The 24,521-nt window shown below is 36.2% G+C and overlaps 1 protein-coding gene across 1 annotated transcript in view; it reads right to left on the bottom strand.

Annotated features, from left to right (window-relative positions):
- Positions 1–414: 414 nt before the first annotated feature.
- PPP1R9B (protein phosphatase 1 regulatory subunit 9B) overlaps positions 415–24,521 on the bottom strand; it is an 82,224-nt gene continuing 58,117 nt past the window's right edge. Inside the window, exons 6-12 of the mRNA XM_029283049.1 lie at positions 18,501–18,605; positions 13,637–13,772; positions 12,856–13,008; positions 6,682–6,735; positions 5,010–5,239; positions 3,756–3,852; positions 415–468 (exon numbers count right to left, since the gene is read on the bottom strand). Of these exons, the coding sequence (XP_029138882.1) occupies positions 415–468; positions 3,756–3,852; positions 5,010–5,239; positions 6,682–6,735; positions 12,856–13,008; positions 13,637–13,772; positions 18,501–18,605 (829 nt within the window). The remainder of the gene's footprint in view (positions 469–3,755; positions 3,853–5,009; positions 5,240–6,681; positions 6,736–12,855; positions 13,009–13,636; positions 13,773–18,500; positions 18,606–24,521) is intronic.

The raw sequence follows: 24,521 nt of genomic DNA, 5'->3' as shown, positions 1-24,521 counted from the left end.
TGGACACAATGACCACCTCCCCGCCCTCCATGGTCTGTTTCTCCAGTTGACACAAGACGCACACCGGACACAGAAACTGACAATGATTCATCACCATCAATAGGAGGGTTGTGTCTCTGCAGTCCATCTAGAATTTCACCACCCCACCTGGTCTTTCACAGCCTCATACTCAACAGACGGCAAGGTCATTTACTACTTTTGTTGTAGTAGTTCTTCTGACATGTTGGGCTTTACAGTATTTTCCCTGCAGTAAAATAAAGGGAACGAGGCATAGGATGAGGAAGAATAAAGACTGGGCATGGATGGAAGAAAATTCTAAAGATTTCCCTTGCGAATAATAGTAATAATAGTTAATAATAAGATGAATTAATTTCTCTGTTGGTTTATATGTTTTTCTGCTCTCTCACTCTTTTTTTAAGTCGTGTTGGAATTTTTCAAAGTCTGCAGCTTCGCCTCCAGTTCAGAGATCTGAAAAACACATAACAGAAAGGGATAAAGAGAAATTCTCCAGGCAGAGTAAGGAGTATTTGGGATGGGGAAGAGGTAGGAGGACTTAGGAAAGAAATGCAGATAATGTGGCTGGAGACACCAATAGTCTGGCTGGCTCTGAGTCATAGATAACAATAGGAAATGGCTAAAGGAAAAAATGGTGAGAAAAAATAATTAAGGGCAGTGAAGGACAGTAAGGATAATGATAAAATGTATATAAATACAAATTAGGAGACCTCGTTTACTGCAGATTTCAAGTGGCTTAGGTCTGTAATCCCTTTTCATATTATTTTCATTCCCTGTTGCACTGCTATACATCAAGTTCTTTATAGTTTGTTGAATTACCTTCCCAATACTCCTCATTACTAAACATGCTGACTGGGGTTGAAAGCATGAATTAGAAAAAATTGCAGGACTGCATATTATACACATGACATAGATATTTCCAGATGACTCTGTTTCTTATTCAACAATAGAAAGAGAAGAAATGAGCCCCTACTAAAATAAAAAAATAGACTTACCTCCCATAATAGTTCAATTATGCTTTCAGGTCATTCACTGTTATATGCGAGGGGATGTATGTAAATCCTTGACAATAATAATGGATTACTTGTATATGGGGGCCACACTTGGGGATAGGAATTCTATCTATTAAAAGAAGTGGCTGTACTATCTACATCCACAAAAGATCTGTGGCTTGGCCATCTAGCTGATTCAATGGTAACCATAGATCTTTAGGCAATAAAGATGACAAGCAACACATTTACACAACTATGTTTTTGCATTAGAAACAAACTTTCCTCAATTGGTGTAATTTGGCAACATTTACCAGTGCTTCAATTATATTGTATTTAGATTACTACAATGCAGTAAGACTACTCTGAAGATTATGAAAAACTTCAGTTGATAAAAAAAATGGAGGTACCTATAAAGGCAATGGGCTCAAAAAAAATTTTTTTTCTCGTCTTAGAAAGAAAGAGGTCCTTTTTTTAAAAAAAAAAATACAGAATCTGGTTTAAAGCTATTCCTAATTAACAAAGGAAAAAAATGCAACCTTGCTGCCAAATATCACAGTCCTGGAGAAAGGCTCTGAAGAGCCTCAAAAATGGGGCTTAGGGTATGTGTACATTTTATGAACCATGGTTTGCTTCTTCTGGAATAAATGAACAACTATTTCAATTAAAGCTTAAGTAGTAGGGAACCTATGGACTACGCCTATAATCCTTGATTTTTTGCATGCCAATGAAAGACAACGTCACAAAGTCAAGCTTGGACTTGACAATCACAAAGCTATTGTCTTAGAAACATTACTGCAGTGGGTAAACAGATTCAACATCTTTGGAAACTCAATTTTGGCTATCCTTCCTTTCTAACACTTGTCCCAAAACTTCTGCCACCGTGTCCTTTATTTATTTATAGGCTGCCCAATTCCATCAGCACTGTCCATCAAGGTACTTGTTTTAGAAACCTTGTGAACAATTAGAGGCTGTGCCAAAACAGAGAAGGCGAGAAAAAAAATGTTGATCAGCAACATACATCGGGAGCAGGTCAAGGAGAAATCAATGGAGCGATGATGATGAAAGAACTGTTTGGGAGAAAAGAGAACATCATGGGAGCAATCACTGGGAAAACAGAGCTAAACGCTTGACTTTGTGGCTTGAATAAAGGTTAAACTCCTTAAAAAAGGAATGGAATTATAGTGCAATCTTGTACTTTTCATAATAATGATCTGTAATGCTTAAATTTGTTAAATAAAAGTTAGACTGTTGAGATTTCAAAAATGGTCAGAGAGTGTACTCTCAAGTAGATTTTGTAAAAGAAGGAAGATCTAACACAACTAAGCATAACTAGTCCTCTCTGCCCATAAATCTATGATTTATCTAAACCCTAGGTCTGAATATCGCAGCAGAAAACAGGAATTTAAAAAAAGAACCTATCATCTACAATCTAGATTGAAGCAGCTCATTTCTAGCATTTCTGTAATCAATCACTACCTCACACAGGTACACTTCCAGACCAGATCATTATTTTGCGCATCATAACTCTCTCTGGGATATACCAGCTTGTATTCTTGCCTAGCCTATCCCAAGGTCATACTCTTACTTTGTCCAGCCACCATAATCATAGCAAATGTTCCCCAATTCTGTTATTTTTCCATCTGGCAGCCCAGGAATAAAAATATTGCATGAATCTATGTAAAACTAAGGTTTAATTCCTTCAAATAAAGTAATGCTGACCTCTGCTAACTTCTGCTTTTATACCTGTGAACTTTGCTCTTTTCATTTATAACTAATAATCTATTTCCATGATCAGAGTTAGGATAGTGAATAAGAGGGAAGACCAGTTTAAAAAGACATAAATGGTTAGTTTTTAGGGGCTGAATTTCTAAGAATGCACTGCAGAGGGAGCTAGTGAATAAATAGCCATTAGAGCTTTCAGGATTCTCACAGAAAAGGTTTTCACTTTGATTTTGCTCCCATATCAGGCATTCCTATCACAGAAACTCAGAGCCAGTCACACACACAAATGTGCATGCATGTGCACCAACATTTAACATATAGAAGCATAAAAACACCCTGACAAATCTGATATGGTCATACTGCCTGATGCAAGAACCAAGATGTGGCAGACTCCCCATGGCCCAGTAAGAAAATCATATATAGATTTGACCATGAGTTCTGTTGCAGAGTCAGTGAAGCCTGGTATGTAATTCCCACTCAGAGCAAATGTATATGAAGAAAGACAATTCCTAAATTAAGACTGAATCCTAGAGATCTATATGGAATCTGATAGGCTGATGTAAAATCAGATAGGTTTCTCAGATTGCAGGACCTGGGGAAGAACAATAGATTTAAATAGCTGATGGAAATGTTCTCTGGTGGAAGCTTCAGAAAGATACAGTTAAAGGATTTCCACTATGCAAATATAGGATTCTGTGTGAAAAAGGCATGAGATACAATTATCAATCAGCTGGAAGGATTCAAGATCTTCCCCTCTCCTCCCAGCTGCAGGATCTATGCTTAACTAATGATTGATTGCTTCAGGTGAAATCCTATAAGATCAAAACATTCATGCCCAGCAATAAAGGAGTTCAGAAAGGTTGGCATGCCCCCCTCTTCCTCCCCCATTTGTCAGCCTTTTGACAAGTACTCATATTTACAGCTATGTCCTTCCAACAGCAAGCGTTCTCTCATGCGTCTCCATCCCTTTCTTTCTCCTTCCTTTTGGGCTTACAGTAAGCCCCCAGCACTGTCCTTGATGCCCACCTTCTCTTGCAGCTTGTCAACTTCCTCCTTGTGAGACAATTCAGACTCCTCTTGGATGCGACGCTGAGCTGTCTCTTTCTTGAGGAACTCAATTTCTCTGCAGGTGGAGAAAGGAGGTGGGGGTTAAAAACCGAAGTCAGAAATTCAGACACTACCCAATGGTGAAAAAGGATGCATCATGTCAGCATAGGATCATAACTTCTTTTAGGCAGAAAAATGACATTTGCATTTGAATGACATGTTGGTAAGCTAAAAGAAAGTACAAAAAGGTAAGTAGGCCCAATGGAAAAAGTAAATTTTATTTAGTATAAAATTAAATTTTAAATTAATTAAATATTTTCTCTATTTAAATAATAATTTTCCCTTTTGTTAAGCAAAACGGCAATTTAGTAGCAACTTCAGCAAGAGTTGTGCAAACTGCACCCAAATATTTCATGGAAGTATGCTTGATTCTGGAATCCTCTAACTCAGAGGAATGTTCTACTTTTAAAGAAATCTAATCAGTATATTCAATACACCCAACAGAACAGACACTTTCATTTTAAATGCTTTCTCTGTGTCAAAAATCTTTTACCATAAGTGAAACATGCTTCAAAATTCATATATTGGGAAAAAAACAGTAGTATCTTTTTCTCTCTTGCATTATTTGTGTTATTTGCAAGAAACTAGAGGTAGGTAGGTAGGTAGGTAGGTAGGTAGGTAGGTAGGTAGGTAGGTAGATAGATAAATAGATAGAATTCCTTCATACCTATTGAAATGGACCAGCCTTTTCATTCATCTCCAAATTCCATCCCACTTATATAAATCAGACTATAGTTTCTGCCTACAATGCAAATATTCTGTGAAAAGCCACTCACTACCAATCCCCAAACTGTGAAATGGTTCATATATAACATATAAGTAAGTAATGAATGAATGAATGAAGGAAGGAAGGAAGGAAGGAAGGGTTATTTTGCTTAGTTACTTTTCCTATCTGTCTCATATCCTTTATCAGCTTGATTTTTAAAAATTATATTACAACTACTAAAGATGTTTTAAGAAACCAATTGGAGTTATGTTTATTTTGATAGGTGGCTTGATCAGGCATGCTACCCATTCTCAGTAACTGTTCCATGTGCCTACCAATCCCACTGAACGATGTAGTGCTAATCCAAGGACTCTAGCTTTGGGAAATGGCTTTGTAAGCATGATAAAACGGGAGCTGAAGAGATGGAGGTTGAGAATTATGAAGTGATCTGGCATTCCAGTTCTTACTTCTGTTGATACTCCTTAATAAGTCGCTTAGCTTTGCTGTATTTCCTTTCCAGAGTCTGGTACTGGGCCTGGGTCTCTTTTAAGTGCTCATCCACAGCCTGGCACAAGTTCTGAGCCTCCATCCAATATCCCTCCAGCTTCTCCATCCGCTCCTTGTTTTCTTCTACGCTCTGTTCCAGCTGGGCTTTCTCAATGCGCCAGCGAGCTTTCTCCTGTTCAATTGATTGTAGCTGAAGATAGAGAATGTTAGAGGAAATAGTTATGTGTTAATGGATAAGTTAATTACACTTGCATTGCATGCATTTCACTTAGTGTTGGATAAAATAAATAACTAAACAAATAATTATCTTAATGAAATCAAGGCCAGACAAACAAAACCAACAAAAACCAAGAACGTATCAAACAACTATTCATAAGGCACCCATAGCTCCATATCTTTACACTGGAATGAAAGCTTTAGAAATTCATATTGTTTGCAAAGCCAGCAACTGTATTTGAAATCTAAACATATCTTGATAGGTTAATATAATCCAGAGTGACATAAATTTACAAATTTACACCCAATAGTAATGTAGGGCAGGATGGAACAGGAATAGACAACTGGAATCTGATGCTCTCCTTTTTTTTCTAAATTCTGTCCATCTGCCATCATGGCAAATGGTAGGGGTTTGTAGAAATTGCAATTAAAAACAACTGAAAAACATTAGGTTGAAATATGTTGTGCTATGCTTACTTTCCTTCATAAGCAACCTCATACAAAAGATGCAACATTTCTTTCAGACATGGATGATAATGGACAGGTGTTAGTTTTATTGGAAAGGGGAAAATTAGTACTCTAAGCACGACTTGAAATAGCTGTAGACAGTATATTGCAGGCTGGATTATTCTTGCTTCAGCTCTTTTTAATACCAAACCAGCTGACTTAAGAGTCTTACAGCTTAAAACAGTGTGAAGGAAGTTATAACTGGCTAGCAACTTACACAACAGAACTCTTGTTATGGAAAGAAAAAAAAAATGCAATGATTTATTGCCATGGTAGCTATATTTTAGAAACCATTTTTTTTTGAAATAGCTCATCTCAAAGATAGTAAGAGCAAAGGAAAAAGCACGTAACATATTCCAATCAAAGTTCAGATGGGCCAGAAGGAATGTTCAAGCAATAAAGTAGGAGATGCCTGCCAACTTTTGACAAAAGATCTAGACGTGGGAAACAAGGAAGGGAGGCATAACAAGACAGAGCTTCCAACTGGTAGCACCCTAGCAGTTCAGATGGAAAGTCAAAACAATGAAGACAATAAAATTATCCATGAAAGAATTGTACTGAATTCATACAATTGTCATGGTGGCATTTTACATACTTATATCCGAGTCATTCCATTTTAACTTTACAAAAACTCCCATACTCAGTGAGCAAAAGCTAAATATAGATCATGCCTATGTCCTCCCAGTTGGCTGCTTTGAAAATTCAAAGAGAAGTCCTTCATTTGTTCTTCTGCCCACCCCATTTCAAATGCTTTGCACAGCACTATTAAAAATAGTCCAACTATTATAAGGTACATCCATAGAGCCAGTTCTTGCAGCTTTTCTGGAAAACATTCTCAAGAATGGATTCTGGCAAGTCTCCAAGAGAAGCAAAGGATTTTATGGCTGTCCTCACAGCCTTGATTCTTACCTTTCTTTTCAGCTGCTGTATTTCAGCTTCAGTCACAGCATGCTTGATCTGGAGCTGCCAAAGGAAGACATAGTGAGCTTAACTCCTTCCCTGGTTTTCATGCATAAAACAAGAAGCCCCACAGCTCATTTCAGAGCGAAAGGGCTTGCTTTAGGATTTATTTTATTAAACAATAAAAATTAGGCAAAACATTTTCTAAAGATAAATAAAAAAATTAGGAGGTCAACTTTCATTTCATTTGGATATTTCTGATGTGTTGTTAATAAAACTAAGTGCTATGAAAATGACCAGGAAGAACAGAATTAGTTGTGTAAGCATTGCCAGGATGTTTCTCTTTTTAAATATTTTAAAATATAATCAAATCATGCCCTTTTCCATCTTGGTCTACTTATTATTCCTTCTCTGCACAAGATACTTTTTATTTGACTTCTGTCAACATTCTACAGGGACTAAAATTAAATACAATAAAACAATCACTGCCTTCTGCAGAATTTCAGGCGTGTTTTATCCAAGTAACTTGCATCACAGCAATATTTGCATGCCAAGATCTTTTTCAACACAGACACAGGCACACATGTTTGCATACTTTTATCAAGAATTAAAAGTGCCATCCCTGTGCCCTCTGCTAAAGTCACCAGCACCTCACAGTTAAAAAGGGAAAACTGAGCAAGCAAGATATGCAGTACTATCTGTGCATTTACTGGAATAGTCTTTTAACCTTCCTTAGAACAAACAGGTGGGCACCCCAGGGCAGATGTGGGCTCAGCCTTGGGCTTTCTCAACACTCTAAAATCAGAGCAGAGAATCCTGTCCTCCTCCTGTATCCTCTGGGTCTTCTTAAGACTCCAATTTAGCATTGCTGTAACAATTATTTACATGCACTCTCCTGTCTTTCACCATGACAGTAAATCAACCCTGAACAGCCTTGACTGGATTGCTTAAACAAAAACTTGCTGACACACATTCTAGGGTTGATGAGGGACCACTTCACACATTACTGGTGGAGCAATGAAACATTAAACATTTAATGTTTTCCAACCTATCATTTCCAAATCCTTCTCTTTTTTAATTACCATTCATACACTGCAGATACTTGGACTTGAGAGTTAACCATCTGCAGCACTTCATAGTACCTTTCTATAGTTGAGGGAAAAAGAGGATAGATATGGATGCGCCAGATCTGCATACCAGAGCTAAGTATTCATAAAAGGGTACACAGCCATTTTGTGCACAAAGAATGCCAGGAACAGTATTTGAAGCAGCAATGCGAGCTGTGCAAATGTTGTTATGACTCATCCCCAATTTCTACTGTTTATTCACTATCATTTGCAAGATGTATGACTGAAGTCATCTTGAATGGACTAATCTAAAATGCACGGTTCTTGGTCATTGCAGAGATGAAGAAAATATAGTTTTATTAGGACTGCAGCACTGATTCAGATGTCCCAGTACCAACTGTAAAGAATATTGTAGCTCAGAGTTGGACTCCTTGTTGCTTTCTGAACTTAGTTGCTAGCACTAAAGATGTTACAGGCTGGGCAATAAAACATCTGCAAGAAAACAACCAAAGACCCCAGCTGTCCTGCTCTCTGAAGAGTGGAACTAAGAAAGGAGAAAGTAAAAGCCTTCCAAAGCGTTATATTCTATACTTCAAAACCATTCACTCCCAAAAGAAGGTTATGACTACTACTATGACTCTACCATGTCACTAGTAGTTCTATTCTGACCTCTCCTCTCAGCTATTTATTTTGCTGCCCCTTTGCATTTTACCAACTAGCAGAAAAAAACAAAACTGTCTGCCAATCAGAATACTTCAGCAGAAATGGAGGTTGTCTATCTACAGGATTCTATCTCTCATCAGTAGGCTCTTTCTTTTGTTCCTCTTCTTCTACCATCTTCTGCCATAATCTGAGTTAAATTCAAACTGGATTTAACAACAACAGATCAGTCATGAAGAAAGCTGAATCACAAGGTAGCACTTTCTCTTCCTTTATAAAGGTAACAAATTTTCAGCTTCCAAATGCTGTCATGTTCTGTGGAAGCAGCAACAGAGGTGGGTGTTATGCTATTTCAGCATCACACTAAATCATTAAGAATCACAGAGTTAAACCACTTATGGCACTGCTGGTTGAGTTTTCTAGTGTTATTGTACAATTCTGACAGACAGCTGTTTACATTATCCAGCTGCCGATTTCCATCTTTATACACTGGTGACATCTACATGCCTGATTGTCTCACATAAGCAGATAGGTAATCATGATTGGAAACAATCTGCAGGTTGCAAGAGAAAGTGTGCCAGAGGCACACAAAAGAAAATCCCTACACAATTTCAGCTCTACTGCTCCTGCACAAATCTGAAGGACCAGAGGCACAGTGCTGCTTCGCCCAGGAAAGAAGAGAAGAATGGCAGAAGATGGGTTGATCAGGGGTGAGATATTATTGGGTATGCTGATACCAGCCTGATATGGAGTATAAATGCTTCTCAGATCCTATCCACTATTGATCCCGATATATTCAGTGCAATGGGTAGCAAAATACAACAGGTTAAGAAGGAAAAATGCAACCCCAATTGAACCTGGAATTTTGGTCGTGATTCATCGTGGTGTAAATCAAGTCAATGACTAAATTTGATTTTATGACTGTTTTTACAATTTTCATTAAGTGAATCATGTATTCATAAATCCAAATCCAACTTATCCAGTGGATGTTTTTGCAGGGGTTTTTTTATTGGAAAATGTAGAAAAATTGCTCAGTGCAATCAAGTCTGATCCCAAGTGCTGAAATGCGATCATAAGATAGCAGGGATGGTGTGGCAGTTGTAAGAGAATGCATTGTAAATAACCTTTATAAATTCTGTTGTAACTCTGAATGATTGTTAAACAATCATAATTTGTTCATAATTTGAGTTCTACCTATATAACTAAGAACAACTTAAGACTGACCCATTTTGGACTGGAAACCAAATGAACAAAATTATATGAAGAAAAAAAGTTGCTGACAGGAAATGTTCAGGCTGTGGGTGGGTACAAATGGGAACAGGGTCAAAGAGGAATCTATTCCTTGAAATTCAACAAGGGCCAAATTAATCGTATCTTAAGCCAATGTAATAATTTCCTGATGAGCCACTTGATTAGTTATCTTAAAGAAATCCTGAAGAACTGGTAAAGTACTAGAAGATAGGAAAAGGGCAAATACTGTCCTTGTCTTCATAAAAAGAGAAAATAATGATGCAGGGAACTACAGCCAATCTGTCTAATACTGATGCCTGGGAAGAGTTTACAGTACACCATAAATAAAGAGGTAGGTGTTTTAAATACAATGTGATGATTAGTAGAAATCAGCACAGATGTGTTAAGAACAGATTTCTCATTACTAGTCTTATCTCCTTTTTAATTGGGCAATTTCCTTAATAGATTTTGAAAATGCTATAGACATAACCTATTTTAACTTCAGCAGAGACATGCTGATTAAGAAATAGGTATATCAAGAAAGTGATATACTGTTGACTTGGAAATCATATTCAATGAAGATTCTGCATTGAATTGGAGAGAAGTATTAGAGGATAATCCTGAATTCTCTAATACTTTTATTAATGACTTGGATGAGAAGATGGTAGGAATACTGAAAAGATACGATGAATAAATAAATAAATAAAACATATTACAGGAAAATTCTCCTTTAGCAAAGAATCTCCATATTAGATGTACAAATGACAAAAACTGGGTGAGAAAAAATATACTGTGTAAAAAGAAATACAATTGAAAACAATTATTTACAGATTAGAGAAAAAGGTTCAAAATAACAATGTTAAATTTAATAGATTCAGATCTTAAGTGCAAGGCATATAAAGAGGGATACCTGGCTTAGTACTTGTGAAAAAGATACTGGAATATAATTGGTTGTAAACTGAGTATGAATCTGCAGTGGCTGGAAAAAAATGGCTGAAAAAACCCCCCAATGCAATTCTAAAATGCATTGGAAGTAAATTTTCCAAATCATAAGAAATATTTGGTCCACTATGCTTTGCATTGGTCATATCTGACCTTAAGTATTAGTCCTGTTTGGAACATCATAGTTTAGGAAATACTCAGAAAAATCAGAAAACCACAAGGATGATTAGAAGATAAAAAATTACAAAGACAAATTCAAAAGATGATTGAGAGAGATATGCAATAGAATTGCTCAAATACCTGAAAGAATGTCACACATGAAACCATCATGTTATTTTTTGCTTCAGAATACAGAACTTAGAATTATAGAGTTAAGGTACAGAAGGTCAGATTAAGTTATAGAAAGTCAGATTCTGATTAAATGCTAGCAGAATGTCTTAATAATAAAAACACATTTATGGGTATGTTTCATATGGAAGCTAGGCAGCAGTCTGTTATAGACAATTTAGGCTCCTGCACTAAATCAGGCAGTTATATGCCATGATTTAAATTACCCTAATTCTACTAGATTACTTACTTCTCATCTCATGTCTCACTATCAACAATGTTTACATTATCTTTTCCTTCTTCACATGCTTGCTTCTGATATTACAGCTTGTTTGCTGTAATATGCTATCATTCGTTTTGAAGTACTGAAAAATTCAAAACCTTAAGAAAACAACTCTTTCCTTTCACCCATGCCATCCTGAGAATCAGGTAATCCTAATAGAAATATGCAGAATCTTACTTCAGAATCCAAATTTAAGGCTGTTTTACAGAAGAAGTGAAAGACATTCAAAGGTTGTTTTGACAGGCTTTCCTAGCCTAGTGCATTCCAGGTGTGTTGGGCATTCATCCCCAACTTCACAATATAGCATTTTGGTGAGCACCAAAGGTTGGAAAAGGTTGATTTATACAGTTAGAAATAGCAGCTAAAAAGCTAAAAAGGCCAGTGGTTACATTAGAACTGCTGGGCATAAAGGTTTTTTAAGCCCCCTTTCTTAAGTAATGTTGTCTTTAACAAGCTATTTTTTTTCTTCCATCCAATCCATTTTCCTTTTCTGTTTTGTCTTTCAGGAAGCCAACCTGAGGGCAGAGACTGTTTTATGAATGATACAGGCTATCTCTTTATAAAACAAGCAGCAATTAAATAATAAATATTAAAGAAAGGAAGTGTTTCATCTTTTATGAGGCATTCCTCTTATAAGAAGCAGTTTACAGAAATACTATATATACTCATAGGTAAAATTAATTCCCCCTCCCACCCAGTAATAGTATAATATTTAACTAGGAGGAATGCCTTAATATAAGACTACCTATGGAACTGTCTTTGTCCCATTACATTGGCCAATCCCACCTGGTCAGGCAGGGAGGTATATTGTGGACCCTGCCAGTTAAAGAATTATGACTGGTAAGTCCAGAAAGAAAGCCTTGTCTGCCATTGTGGAATGTTCTCCCGCCCCCCAAGAGGTGAGGCAAACCCCATTCTCCTGACCACCCAGAGAGGGGTAGAAACATGTTCTGTGGCCTTGCTTGGAGAGCGCAGAGGAGGAGCACGCAACTGTGGGACTGGTTAGCACCCTGAAAGCCCTCCCATCAGCTTTTAATTAATTTTTAACATTGTTTTTATGTTCTGTCTTTTTAACTTTTATATATTGTTTCTGTGTTTTAATATTTTAATGTAGACCATCGAGAATCCCTCTGTGAGGAAGCTGGGCAGTTCCAAAATACGATAAATAAAAAAATAAAAACTTCCCTGAGAATACTATAATAGAGGCTGATTAATCTAGTCTTAGTCTTGCTTTTAAGTGAATGGGTGATCATTTAAAATTCAATATTACTTTTTTGGGGGGGGGGGTAAATTTTGTACTTACAAAAAAAATTTAATTTTGGGAAAAACGTATTACTGGCTTAAGTCAAAATATATTTTAGAGTCAATAAAATATTTTTCTGAACTAATTAACCTAACTGATCTAAGTATGAACAACTGTGGATTACCTTGTTTCTCTAATCATAGCAAGAAGGGAGGAAGTGCAACTGGTTTCACTACTGTGTATTACCAAATTGCTGCTAATATTCATTGCAATGAAATCTAAGTCCCCCTCTTCTTTCCCATCCAGCTACCCCTCAACAAGTTTTATTTTTAAATCCAGAGTTAGTGGTAATGCTGTTATGCACACATTTAACATAAGTTGTAAGTTTCAGTTTCCTTCCCACCCATCCTCCACTTTAGGAAGCCATATACCTCCTTAAATTTATGCACTAGCTTTTCAGGATCCATCTCCACTGGAGACAGCATGTCTTCATTTTCAGCCAATTCAAAAACCTCAATAGCCATCTCATTGTTAGGGAACATGGGGCTCATCTCTTCATCTTCATCTGTAGCATATTCCCCTGTCTGCAAATAACAAAAACAAGTTTTATCATTAGAGAGTCTGATGTTCATCCTAACAGCACACTAAGTACAGAACTAAGACTACTTTAAATAATTCCTTAGAATTCAGGAACTAAGTAGTAAGTTAAAAAAAAATACACTTCCTCATTTCAAGCAGGATAAAGCTGGAATGATTTGCATCAAGAAATGAGCAAGCTAATTTCAAAATAAAATTTGTATATCTCTTCCTTATATGTCTCTTTTCAAATGATATCTCATATGAAACTAGGACATTCAGTTTGTTTCTGCTCTTTCTGTGCCTATATCATTATGAAGCAAAATACAGAAACTTTATCATTAACATGTTTAAATGTTTTGAATAGCTACAGATTCATTGTGAGGTGCTAATATAGTAATAAGCAGCACAGAGAAGGATATCAAGAAGAGACCAGACCTCCACCAGTTATATAGAAAAAATTGGGAGCTTAAGGAAATTCATGAGTACTCCAAATTTAGTCAAAGCATAGTTTCATTACAGTAGCTAAAATGGTCTTCACAAATGTTAACAGCTGTTTAGCTTCCCTGAATTTAAGGTTGTAGTTCTGCTACGTTCCTCTCTCCCCAAAGGCAAAGAGAAATAGATTGTACTTACTTCTTCATCCTCCTCTGTATATTGGGTATATCTCTGTTCCATCATTTCTCGCTGCCATCGTTCCTGTTCCAGAGTCTGCTGGATCAGTTGCGCCACTTCACTCTGCTCTCCTGGCTTCTCCCTGCCAATAAGGAACCTAAAGGAAATTAAAGTGAATAGAATGAATGCATGGCATTAATGTAATAAGGGAAATCTTGATATGGTCGAATAACGAGTTGGGTAGTCAGGTTATATCTCTATATCTATCTACAACAGAGTGAAAAGTATTCTAGCTCTTGAATAAATATGCACAGATCTGTTTATTTCTACTCTTCAACCACAGCAAGTGACAAGCAGTAAAGACTAACACACACCAACACTACTTTCTCCTACTAATTCAGGGGAAATTAACTTTTTAGTGACTTGAGTTGTATTTTTTTTTCTTTGCAACAAAAGACCATAATAGATACAATCCGAACGGCTCACAATGGTAGTACAGAACTGATGACCAGTTCAAATAATTCTTTGGAATACAGGAAGCAGTACATTCAAGAAAATTACATTTCCTGTTTTCACACTAAGGTAACGCTGAAACGGTTTACATCAAGAATTGGGCAAGCTAATTTCAGTCTGAAAAAAGTCTCTTTTTAAATATTAACTCATGTGAAAACAGGAAATTCACTGGAATGTGTGGGGTCAGGCTTGGAGCCTCCCTACCCCACAATCATTCAAGGAGGGGCTTGTTTTAGGTATGTTAAATTTATCTGAAGCTTATGACATAAGTGTTCCTTTGCTTCTGGCTGAAAATAGTGGAACTGTGCTACCACTGTTCTGATGGTTTGCTGTGGAAATTTGGGGGATATGATCGCTGGTACCCAGCGAATGCAAACAAAACAAAAATCCTAAGTACAGACTGCTTATTACCAATAGACTATCTACCACAGTACTAAATGGACACCACATCAGAGGATTCTCAGAGCCAAAATAAATTTTCTTAATGTTCAGGCATATGAGATCAGAATTTTGCTTAAGTTCTTAAGGAACAGCTACTAAGCTTTCTTAATTAGATTAGTACCGTATGCTGGATGAGGAATTTCTCATTCTTCTTTACTAGTAAGCCTCCTTAAATAGCCAGTACCAGTTCTATTAATTTTGGAGAAAAATAGAGATGCCTCTTTTTTCTGACCAATAGGGGAGAGGCAGGGGAGGCAGATTCCAACATAAATATGGTTCAAAGAAAGATTTCATTTGAGTTAGGTTTAGTACAGCTATCTTTAATGCTGATTTTTTAATACGGGCTGATATAGTTCCCATCTTCAAAAAAAGAAAAACATGGACCCAGGAAACTGCAAACCTATCAGCCTGACATCAATACCTGGGAAGATTCTGAAAAAGATAATCAAGTGATTAATCTGTGAACAAAGTCAAAACAAAGCCAATATGGATTTGTCAAAAACAGATAGTGCCAGATAAATCTTATTGCATTCTTTGACAATGTGACAAAATCAGTGGACCAGAGAAATGCTTGAATATAATTTACTTGGACTTCAGTAAGGCATTTGACAAAGTAGACCACAACCCACTTCTTGGTAAGTTAGAAAAATGTGGGTTAGACAGCATCACCACCAAATGGATTAATAACTAGCTGACCAACCACACTCAATGTATAGTCCTTAAGGGAACTACATCTACATGAAGGGAAGTAAGTAGTGAGGTACCCCAAGGTTCTGTTTTAGGCCCAGTACTCTTCAATATATTCATCAATGATTTATCAAACTTATCAAATTTTCAGACAACACCAAGCTGACAGGAATAGTCAACACTCCAGAAGATAGGCTCAAGATCCAGAAGGATTGTGACAGATTTGAACATTAGCCCTATTTAACAAAATGAAATTTAATGAAAAAAAATTAAGCAAAAAAAAGCAAACAAACAAAAAAACCAAATGCACAGGTATAGAAGAGATAGTACCTGGCTTAATAGTAGTAACTGCAAGAGGAATCTTGGAGTCCTAGTGGACAATCACTTAAATATGACTCTGCAGTATGCTGCAGCTGCTAAAAAAGCCAACACAGTCCTAGGTTGTATTAACAGAGGGATAGAATCAAGATAACATGAAGTGTTAGTACCACTTTATAATTGCTAGGTAAGACCATCCTTGGAATACTGCATCCAGTTTTGGTTGCCAAGGTATAAAAAAGATGTTGAGACTCTAGAAAGAATGCAGAGAAGAGTAACAAAGATGACTGAAGGCAAAAACATATAAAGAACAGTTGCAGCGATTGAATATTGTTTAATGAAAAGAAAGACTAGTAGTGACATGATAGCAGTGTTCCAATAGCTAAGAGAGGGTCAACATATTCTCCAAGTACCTGAAGGGAGGAGAAGAAGTAATGGGTGGAAACTAATTAAGGAAAAAACAAACTTAGAACTAAGGAGAAATTTTCTGACAATTAATTAGTGGAATGACTTGCCTCCAGAAGGTGTGTGTGCCCTAACATTGGAGGTTTTAAGATTGGACAACCATTTGTCTGAAATGCTATAGGGTTTCCTGCTTGAGCAGGGGGTTGGACCTGAAGACCCTCCAAGGTCCCTTCCAACTGTATTATTCTGTTATTCAAGGTTCAGAATTGGGAGAATAAAGCTGAATGCCTCTGAACACATAGATGAAGTTCTGAACAATTCCATAAAGACATCAGCATAATTGCATCAAGCTTCCAGATTACAGGAAATTACTATCAGATTTATAAAATATTCCACCGTTCTACTTTCACAAATTAACATCTAGGCAGAAATTGGCACTTTTGTGAAACAATGTAATATAAAAAAACCCCAGAGAAAATCGTGGCTAAATTGCGTATATTCAACAATTAAATTGGTCATCAAACACTTTATTGGTTACTAAAATCTCTTGCCTGCAAAGGCAGAATGAGTGCTATGAAATATGGAAGAAACTAGTTGCCTAGCAACACATTCTCATAGTTGAAGTTCCTGTCGCTTGGGAATAGAGCAGCACGTAAGTCTCAGAGTAATGGACTGAGTTCTAGATCTGAGTCCTTATATTGTACAGATCTTCTGATAGAAAGTGCCTTCTGTAATTACTCATAATCTGTGTCTGTTTGTGCTCGATGTGTTTGGTGACAGACCATTTTCAAGCAGCTCATTCTTTTAAAACCAACATTACAAGGACGTCGGGCTAATGCCAAGCTTTGAATTCTTAATACTGCCAGGAAAAGGCAGGCCAAATGCCTCTGGTGAGATTTTTAAAAGGCCACAGAGGGAGCTGTATGGATAAAGGACAAATAGAAACACAGCTGACAGGAAAATGCAGTGAACCCAAAGCTCAATATCACTTCCCCCCTCCGAGTCCATTCAAACTTCTTGATTCATTTCTTAGAAAATGAAATAGCTCTGACATGGAACACTTCTCTATGATGCAAAGATACATATTCTGAGATAACGGGTGTTGTGCCTCAGTTTCTATAAAATGGACCCAATCCCAACAGGGCAACATTGCCAAGTAAGGGTTGTTGCCAATTTCATTAAACAAAATGTCTGTTTCATAAACCATTTTCTTTAAAGAGGTATTTTTAAAAACAAAATCTAAAACTTCCACCTAATTTTCACTTCCAGTTCTGATCACAATTCTTCGGATCCTCTGCATATTTATATCTATATATCTTATGCAGAGAATGTGTGTGTGTGTGTGCACGCACACAAACACACACACACACACAATAGAAATCCACAAACTTCATCATCATTAATCTGGTGGAGATGAGATGATTTTTCCTCTTTTGCCAATGCTCTAAAATCCAGCAACATCAGCACACTCTATTTCTCCCATTTGCTTTTTTGCTTTTTCAAATGGACTGTAGGTTTTAAAGAAGAAAAGGGTAAGTAACCACAGTGGAGTGTAGGCAGGGAAGAACACAGAAATTAAAAAGTTGCCATGTTCCCTTACTCAAAAAGAGTTATATTTTAAAAATGCATCTGACCAGGACTGTACTTAAGCAATGCTATCAAATTCAAACACCCGTTGAGAATTTATTGTAACATGTAATACCATAATATAATATACGCAATGTAGTACTGTAATATAACTTGATGTATATAATGTTGGCCTTCAATTAGGGGTAAGAGGCAGATATTCAGCACTTGATTTCAATGATGGAGAAGGATTCCACTTACTAACCTTCATCTGCATCTTCAGCCTTAGTACTTTTGTTACTATTTCAAAGCACTGCAATAAAAATGCTTGTGTCTTAAAAAAAGGTTAATTCAGTAAGTGAGCTTCTACCACTGCACATCCAATAGTTGAATTTGTGTCTGATAGAAAGTAGCTAAAAATCTTTATGTCCTGTCAGAATGAAAGATATAAACTCTGCCACAAACACATATAATCATCCAACTTCTTTTATCTCTTTTGTCTGATCAGTAAAAATACTGCAATAAAGGGAATCTTTATCCTCATCTGATTCATGCTGTTTTTCATGTGAATTCCTTTTTGTTTCCATTGTTCTTGATTTGCAAATAAAGGTTCTATTGATAGCAAATGAAAACCAAATGTATTGTTTAAAACCATTAAGACTACAGCCTCTTGGCTGCCCCATGATGTAATAAATTTGCTAAGTCAATATTATCTATCTGCTTGACATATAAACCAAAGAAGCAAAACTACGGCTGGCAGGAAAACCTATCAGTGGCCCTCTTACTCCTACAATGGTTTCACAGGAAACAAAAATAACTGCTTATAGAACTTTTTCCTATGCTGCAGTGCAACTCTCAGTGAGATCATACTTTTCCTTTTCTGTATTTTTACACAGATAAACTAGTTATATATTCTGGTCCCACCAGAAAACTAGGCTGCACATTGTTCCCCTACCGGACTCTACCCTTGGTATTCCTCAACACAGAGGCTGCAAAGCTTTGAGTCACGCCCACCAAACTGGTACCATCCACCTCAACGATAAGGTCATTCACCTGGATCCTAAGAAAGGAAAAAAAGAAAGTTAGAAATATTTATGATGGTCATACAGTGAACCATCACAGTCATTAAATAAATCACATAGCTAAGTGGATCCATTCTCCCAAATGGGCTTTTTTTTTTGGCTAGAAAATGGCAAAAAAAATGTAGCAAATTGTGATCATGTGACCATGAGATGCTGCAACCATAGTCATAAATATGAACCAATTGCCAAATGCCCAAAATGTAATCACATGATCATCGAGATTGTGTGGGATAGTGCAGGGGTAGGCAACCTTGGCTCTTTTATGACTCGTGGACTTCAACTTCCAGAATTCCTAAGCCAGCTATGCTATGCTGGCTCAGGAATTCTGGGAGTTGAAGTCCACGAGTCATAAAAGAGCCAAGGTTGCCTATCGCTGGGATAGTGGTATGTGGCAGTTCTAACTTCAGGGATGGATCGTACCTTTTTTCAAGTTCATCGTAACTTTGAACAGTCACTAAGTGATCAGTCGTTATGTTGGGATTACCTATATTTAAAGGGTTGAATATTATCTTTAGCTTCATCTGGTTTAGATTGCAAATTAGCTTTCTTATTTCCTCAGGGCTACACAATAAGCTTTATGGATAATTGGGGACATGAATTTTGGATTCTTCCATCCAAATTTCATCCACTAAAGTATGCACATATTTCTACACAAGTTTTTGACAGTGAAACGAAGTACAATGTTATTTTTATTTGTGTCACTCTGAGATCAGGCAATTTTGAAGAAAACTTATAGCCTTTTTATAAAATTAAAAAGAACATCAGGTAGAGAAGGAAATGCACAAAGGATCCTCGGTGGGTGCAACGTGCAGAGCACTTTCTGAGATTCTACTGAGCTTTCACCCATGAAGGCCTCTGTTTATATTTTGCTGGTGTTCTGGTACTGGGCAAGGAGCCATGTTGGTTGCCATGACAGCATGCAGGAGCCCTGCTGGCATTTAGTAGCAGAGCTGCTTTTCTCTCCCATCCTATCTTCCTTTCTGAATAGTTCAGTTGCATGAAAATATACAGGCAACAATGAAGCATTCCAGTTCAGCAAAGAGATAGCAGTTCCTTCTTTATTTAAATTAATGGTCTGCCAAATTCAGAGGTCAATTGCTTAGGAGACTAATAGGAACTTTAAAATATATTGAATCCAGCTTATATTCTACCCCTTCACAGTGCTTCACCCTGGGTAAATGAAGTACACGAAGAATAATGGTATAATACTCATAAAACTGAGGCACCTCAAACAATCCAAAACAATCCTTAAAGGTCAGCTCTAGACCACCTGAATCATTGCCTCCCAAAGTCAACCTCAATTAGATTAATATATAGCAACAGTTGCAACTACAGGACACACAAAAGAGAACTAGATGACTTTTTTATCACGGAAAATGTTTATACAATGATCAACTTGACCTTCCTTTAAAAGACTCATAGAAAGAAAAAGATTACTGATAATTTTTTATCATACTTTGAAACACTACATAAAAAACTAACAGTTATTTCTTTATTCCGCCGTAACTTTGATGGTAGTGACATAATATTTTAATTCTTCCCCACATTACATTCTGTGAAAAGGAAAACACAGGAATGGTGCTGGACTACTATATTAGGTTTAACTATCCTTTTTCTTATTTGTACTGTACAATTACTTTTATTATTTCTACTATTATTTCATATATTTTCATTATTTAACCCATTTTTGTCTGCTATATTTTGTAGTATTTTTACTATCAGTTTTTCTCCTACAGTAAACAGAGAACATGGAAACTTAAATATATATTTGTTGTCCATCAGTATTTAGCTGATGAGCATTTTGTTTAAAAAATAAAACTTCTTCTCACAAACCTGCAAATACTGAAGCTCAGGTGCTTATCACAGTCTTGCAAACATTGAAGCTTTAATGTTTGTACAAGAATCTTGCATTTAATTGGCATTCTTTATGAGATATGTAAGTTCATGACTTTTGGGGGAAAAATGGATTGATGATGCCTCCACAAAAAGCAGAGCTGATGACTGCAGTGGAATGAAGAGCTAGCAAGTAGATGATTTCTTTGATAATTCCTCTCCTTAACTATTAACTAAAATTAACTATTTTAATTTCAGATAGTCTGTAGTGATTGTTCTGGAAAATGCCCTATATTCTGAAAAACTTATGTTCCATGCTGTCCAGCCCAACCCACCACATGTGCAGAGTTCATGTCTGTGTTAAAAAACCTGAGGATGGCAGCCAAGCAGCATAATTAAATCCAACTCCTTTTATACATAGATATCAATTAAATCCAACTCCTTTTATACATGGATATCACATCACAGACACACAGAAAAGAGGTGAGGTTTCATTTGTGCTGCTGCTGGGATCATCACCCTGCTTTTTTCATCCCTTGTAGGGGGGCTCACACATGCCTTATGCTCTTGATATTCCCTAGTTGGGGAATGAAAAAACAAACCAGCTCAGAGAATTCAAAGAACGCTATAGTTCAAACTTATACTACAAATATTCTCTTTTATTTGAATTCAAATAATTTACCACTCAGTTATATATACCTGAAGTTAATACTGGTATTTTCCTTTCTTCCTTAAGCATTTTAGTTTCTATTTACAATTGCCATCAGATAATAATGTTACATCAGATTATTTTGGATGAATGAAGTCTATAATCTTCTATTATGAGCTTAAAATATAGCAATTAAATAAAATGAGTACAGCAGTGGATACAAATTCAATAGCAATACCACTTAGACTTATATACTGCTTCACAGTGCTTTTTACAGCCCTCTCTAAGCAGTTTTACAAAGTCAGCTTATTGCCCACAATAATCTGGGTCCTCATTTTATTGACCTCAGAAGGATGGAAGGCTGAGTCAACCTGAGTCAATAATTAGTGTAATAAGCATGGCAAGACCAGTTAAATTTCATAATACAAAAATAGATAGTAGGAATGAATGACTGGTGGTCCTCAAAATATTGAATTTAAATTTCAATCTCTCACTATTGACTGGTGGGAATTCCTTTACACCTAGAACATCATAGGTTCCCCACCTGATTTATAGCACTGACAGCTAAACCTTAGCAAATTAAGTACTGCAGAATAATAAAAAAACACTCTTTTAACCTTTAGAGAATTAGCAAAATTAGAAATTTAAATTCCCACAAAGAAGTGTTTAATCCTTCTTCTGCCTTCTACTTTTTTGCTGAATATTCCCTTCTCAATTGTTCTTTCCATAGGATTCCAAATTGTTTACAATGTGATTGGGACTAAAATATTGTAAATAGGAAGCATTTGGACAAGATTTTCAAGAGCAAATCAACTGCCAGGTGAAGGGTTAAAGCATATTTTTTTTCTAATGCAAACTGTATTCTCCAAGGACAGTTTGAAGTGGAAAATGAGCTGTTGAAACTACAGCTGCAATATAAGATGTAGCTAGCCTTCCTAACAATTCTTTAGGAACAAAGGCTGCATTTTGTTGCATAACACTGTTTCTATTTAATGTTTCCATTTATAATTTGTTTTTGACATGTTCATGATCTGTTATGAGAATGGGAACACAGATGCTTAGATACTCCTATAAAATATAACAAATAATAAATGAGCTAGATAGCTTTGGAGGGCTACATTTGAAGGTATTTCTATGCAATCTGGGTTTCTAAATAAAATTCTAAGGGCTTCCCTATATGATCCGCATTGATCACATTCAGTTTATTAGTTACTATTATGTGCTTTTGTCCTTGGTAAATGAGAACCACATTTAAAAATAACTAAATTTCCCTTGATTTTCCTACCAATGTGTGGAGAGAGAGATGAGAAACATCTTTTGATTTGATATGTGAAATATGGTCAACTTAAACTAAATTGCTTTGATGTTGGAACCTGCCTGCTGTTCTAAGTGGCAAATATAACCTCTTATTACATTTTATTGGGCTATTTGCTTCAGCTCTTTAATGCTTCAGCTCTTCTAATGAAGTACAGAGGGGTGCAGCTTTTCCAGATTTGAACCACAATCCTAATGTTTCATGTTCTGCAGTAATACAGTGCATTCAGAAAGTATTCAGACCCCCTTCACTTTTTTAAAATAAATATTTTATTAATTTTCTAGTTTTACAATCATAAGTACTTAATAAGCAATGTGAGTCTGGGTCTATCAGTAATTCAGTGGTACATATTAACTTTCTTAATCTAGATACAATACTACACCATCCAGTGCTTCCTTTCTTCTTCCGATGTTATACATTTTCTATACTAGGCAAATACGATTCTTATTGCTGTTAATACATATACAATTGAATATCAGCATCTTTGTTACATTTTTCTAATATTATATATAATACCAGTAGTGTCAGTTTAAAATATCTTTTCTAACCAAAACATATCTCGATTGCATTTGCACTTAATATCCATTTGTTCAATCAATATCTTGTTTTTCCCGTTTTTTTTTATTTTGATTTCCCATCAGTATTCAAAGTATCTCTATCGCTTATACTTTTCTCATAATAAATTATATTTGGGCAACCAAAGGCTTCCCTTGTTCAAACCCTCTTAACATTTTTATATTTCCCTACTCATACAAAAATGAAAATTCTAGTTATAAATCCTATCTTTCTATTTCTAATAACACTTCTATTTCTAACAATTATCTATACTCTTAGCCATACTCAAACATCTCTTTAATAGTATGATATCCCATCTAATGGGTCAGGACCCCTATTTTCTTCAATCTTACTCTAGCTTTCTTCCTTTGCCAACTAACTTTCCAGGTCAATGTCTTTGAATCATCAAGTAGTTCTTCCTCTATTTTTATGTATATTGTTTAGAATAAGTAAAACAATTTGGTTAAAGTATTTTTGGAAGATCGAGCCCACTGATATTCATTAAACTGCTCCCTCCTTTTCCAATTTCCCACAATTCTCCTAACAGCTTTATCTTCCATTCAATCGGCTCTTCTTCCTTATCCTCAAGAGTGTTCTGAGATCTTGACAGGTAAGATGTCTTTTCCGTTTCCAGTATTATCGCTACGTCTTCCAATTCTTTGTTTATCTGAGTCTGTTTGTTAATTCCTTCTTTTAGGTCCTCCATCTTTGGATCCGCTTCCTCTAATTTTCCTTCAATTTTCTGGGTTACTAGTTCTTTCTTTATAGTCATTTTCTGAATTTGTGGAATTAGATTAGAAAATTGTTCTTTTATCTCCTTTGTGTTATTTTTAGTCTCTTCATGAGCTAAGGCAATTGTCTCTTGTATTAATTTTAACACAGAAAGAATTTCCTTCTGAGCTTTGTCAACATTTTCTTGTTGATATGTCAAGCTGGGGACTTTGGAGATAAGTGTTAGAGATGATTTTTTAACATTTAAAGCTGAGTATGGAAGATCCATTTTGTTTTTATATGTGGTCTCTATAGTCCAATCTATTTAGGGATTTAAAAAGTTTGAGTCAATTATCATTTGAGCTCCAAGTTATCCAGCCAGCATACCAGTCCATCCTTAAGCCTCCCCTAAGCAAATAGAAGCAAAATTCAATTTTTTCTGTCCAATGAAAAACATGTCTTTTTTATCCAGAGAGAAAAAAGCAATTAAAAGTTGTTTACCAGTCAAAGGTTTATAATCCAAAGTATTCCATCATCTCAATCCATAATGCATGTTTCTTCTACAGGTAAATAGCTCCACGACACAGCTCTAAAAGTCAGTTCGTATTTACATTCGTGGTCCAGGCAGGCCAGTTTCAAAATAGTTTATCGTATCTGCCACACAGATAAGCAGCCCAAGTTTTTTCCCCCCTTTTCCCAGCTGCAGTCTAGAAAAGTGAAAGTTTCCAATGACAAGTCTTATCTGGGTCTGGGCTTCAAGCCAAGTTTCCCTTAAACATAATAAATTGTAGTGCCATGGTTTGCCACTAGATGTCGTTGATGCCATCTTCC

The sequence above is a fragment of the Protobothrops mucrosquamatus genome, unplaced genomic scaffold (assembly GCF_001527695.2).
Source record: "Protobothrops mucrosquamatus isolate PMUCROS unplaced genomic scaffold, P.Mucros_1.0 scaffold10, whole genome shotgun sequence".
Lineage (NCBI taxonomy): Eukaryota > Metazoa > Chordata > Lepidosauria > Squamata > Viperidae > Protobothrops > Protobothrops mucrosquamatus.
This window is presented reverse-complemented; position numbering and strand designations above follow the sequence as displayed.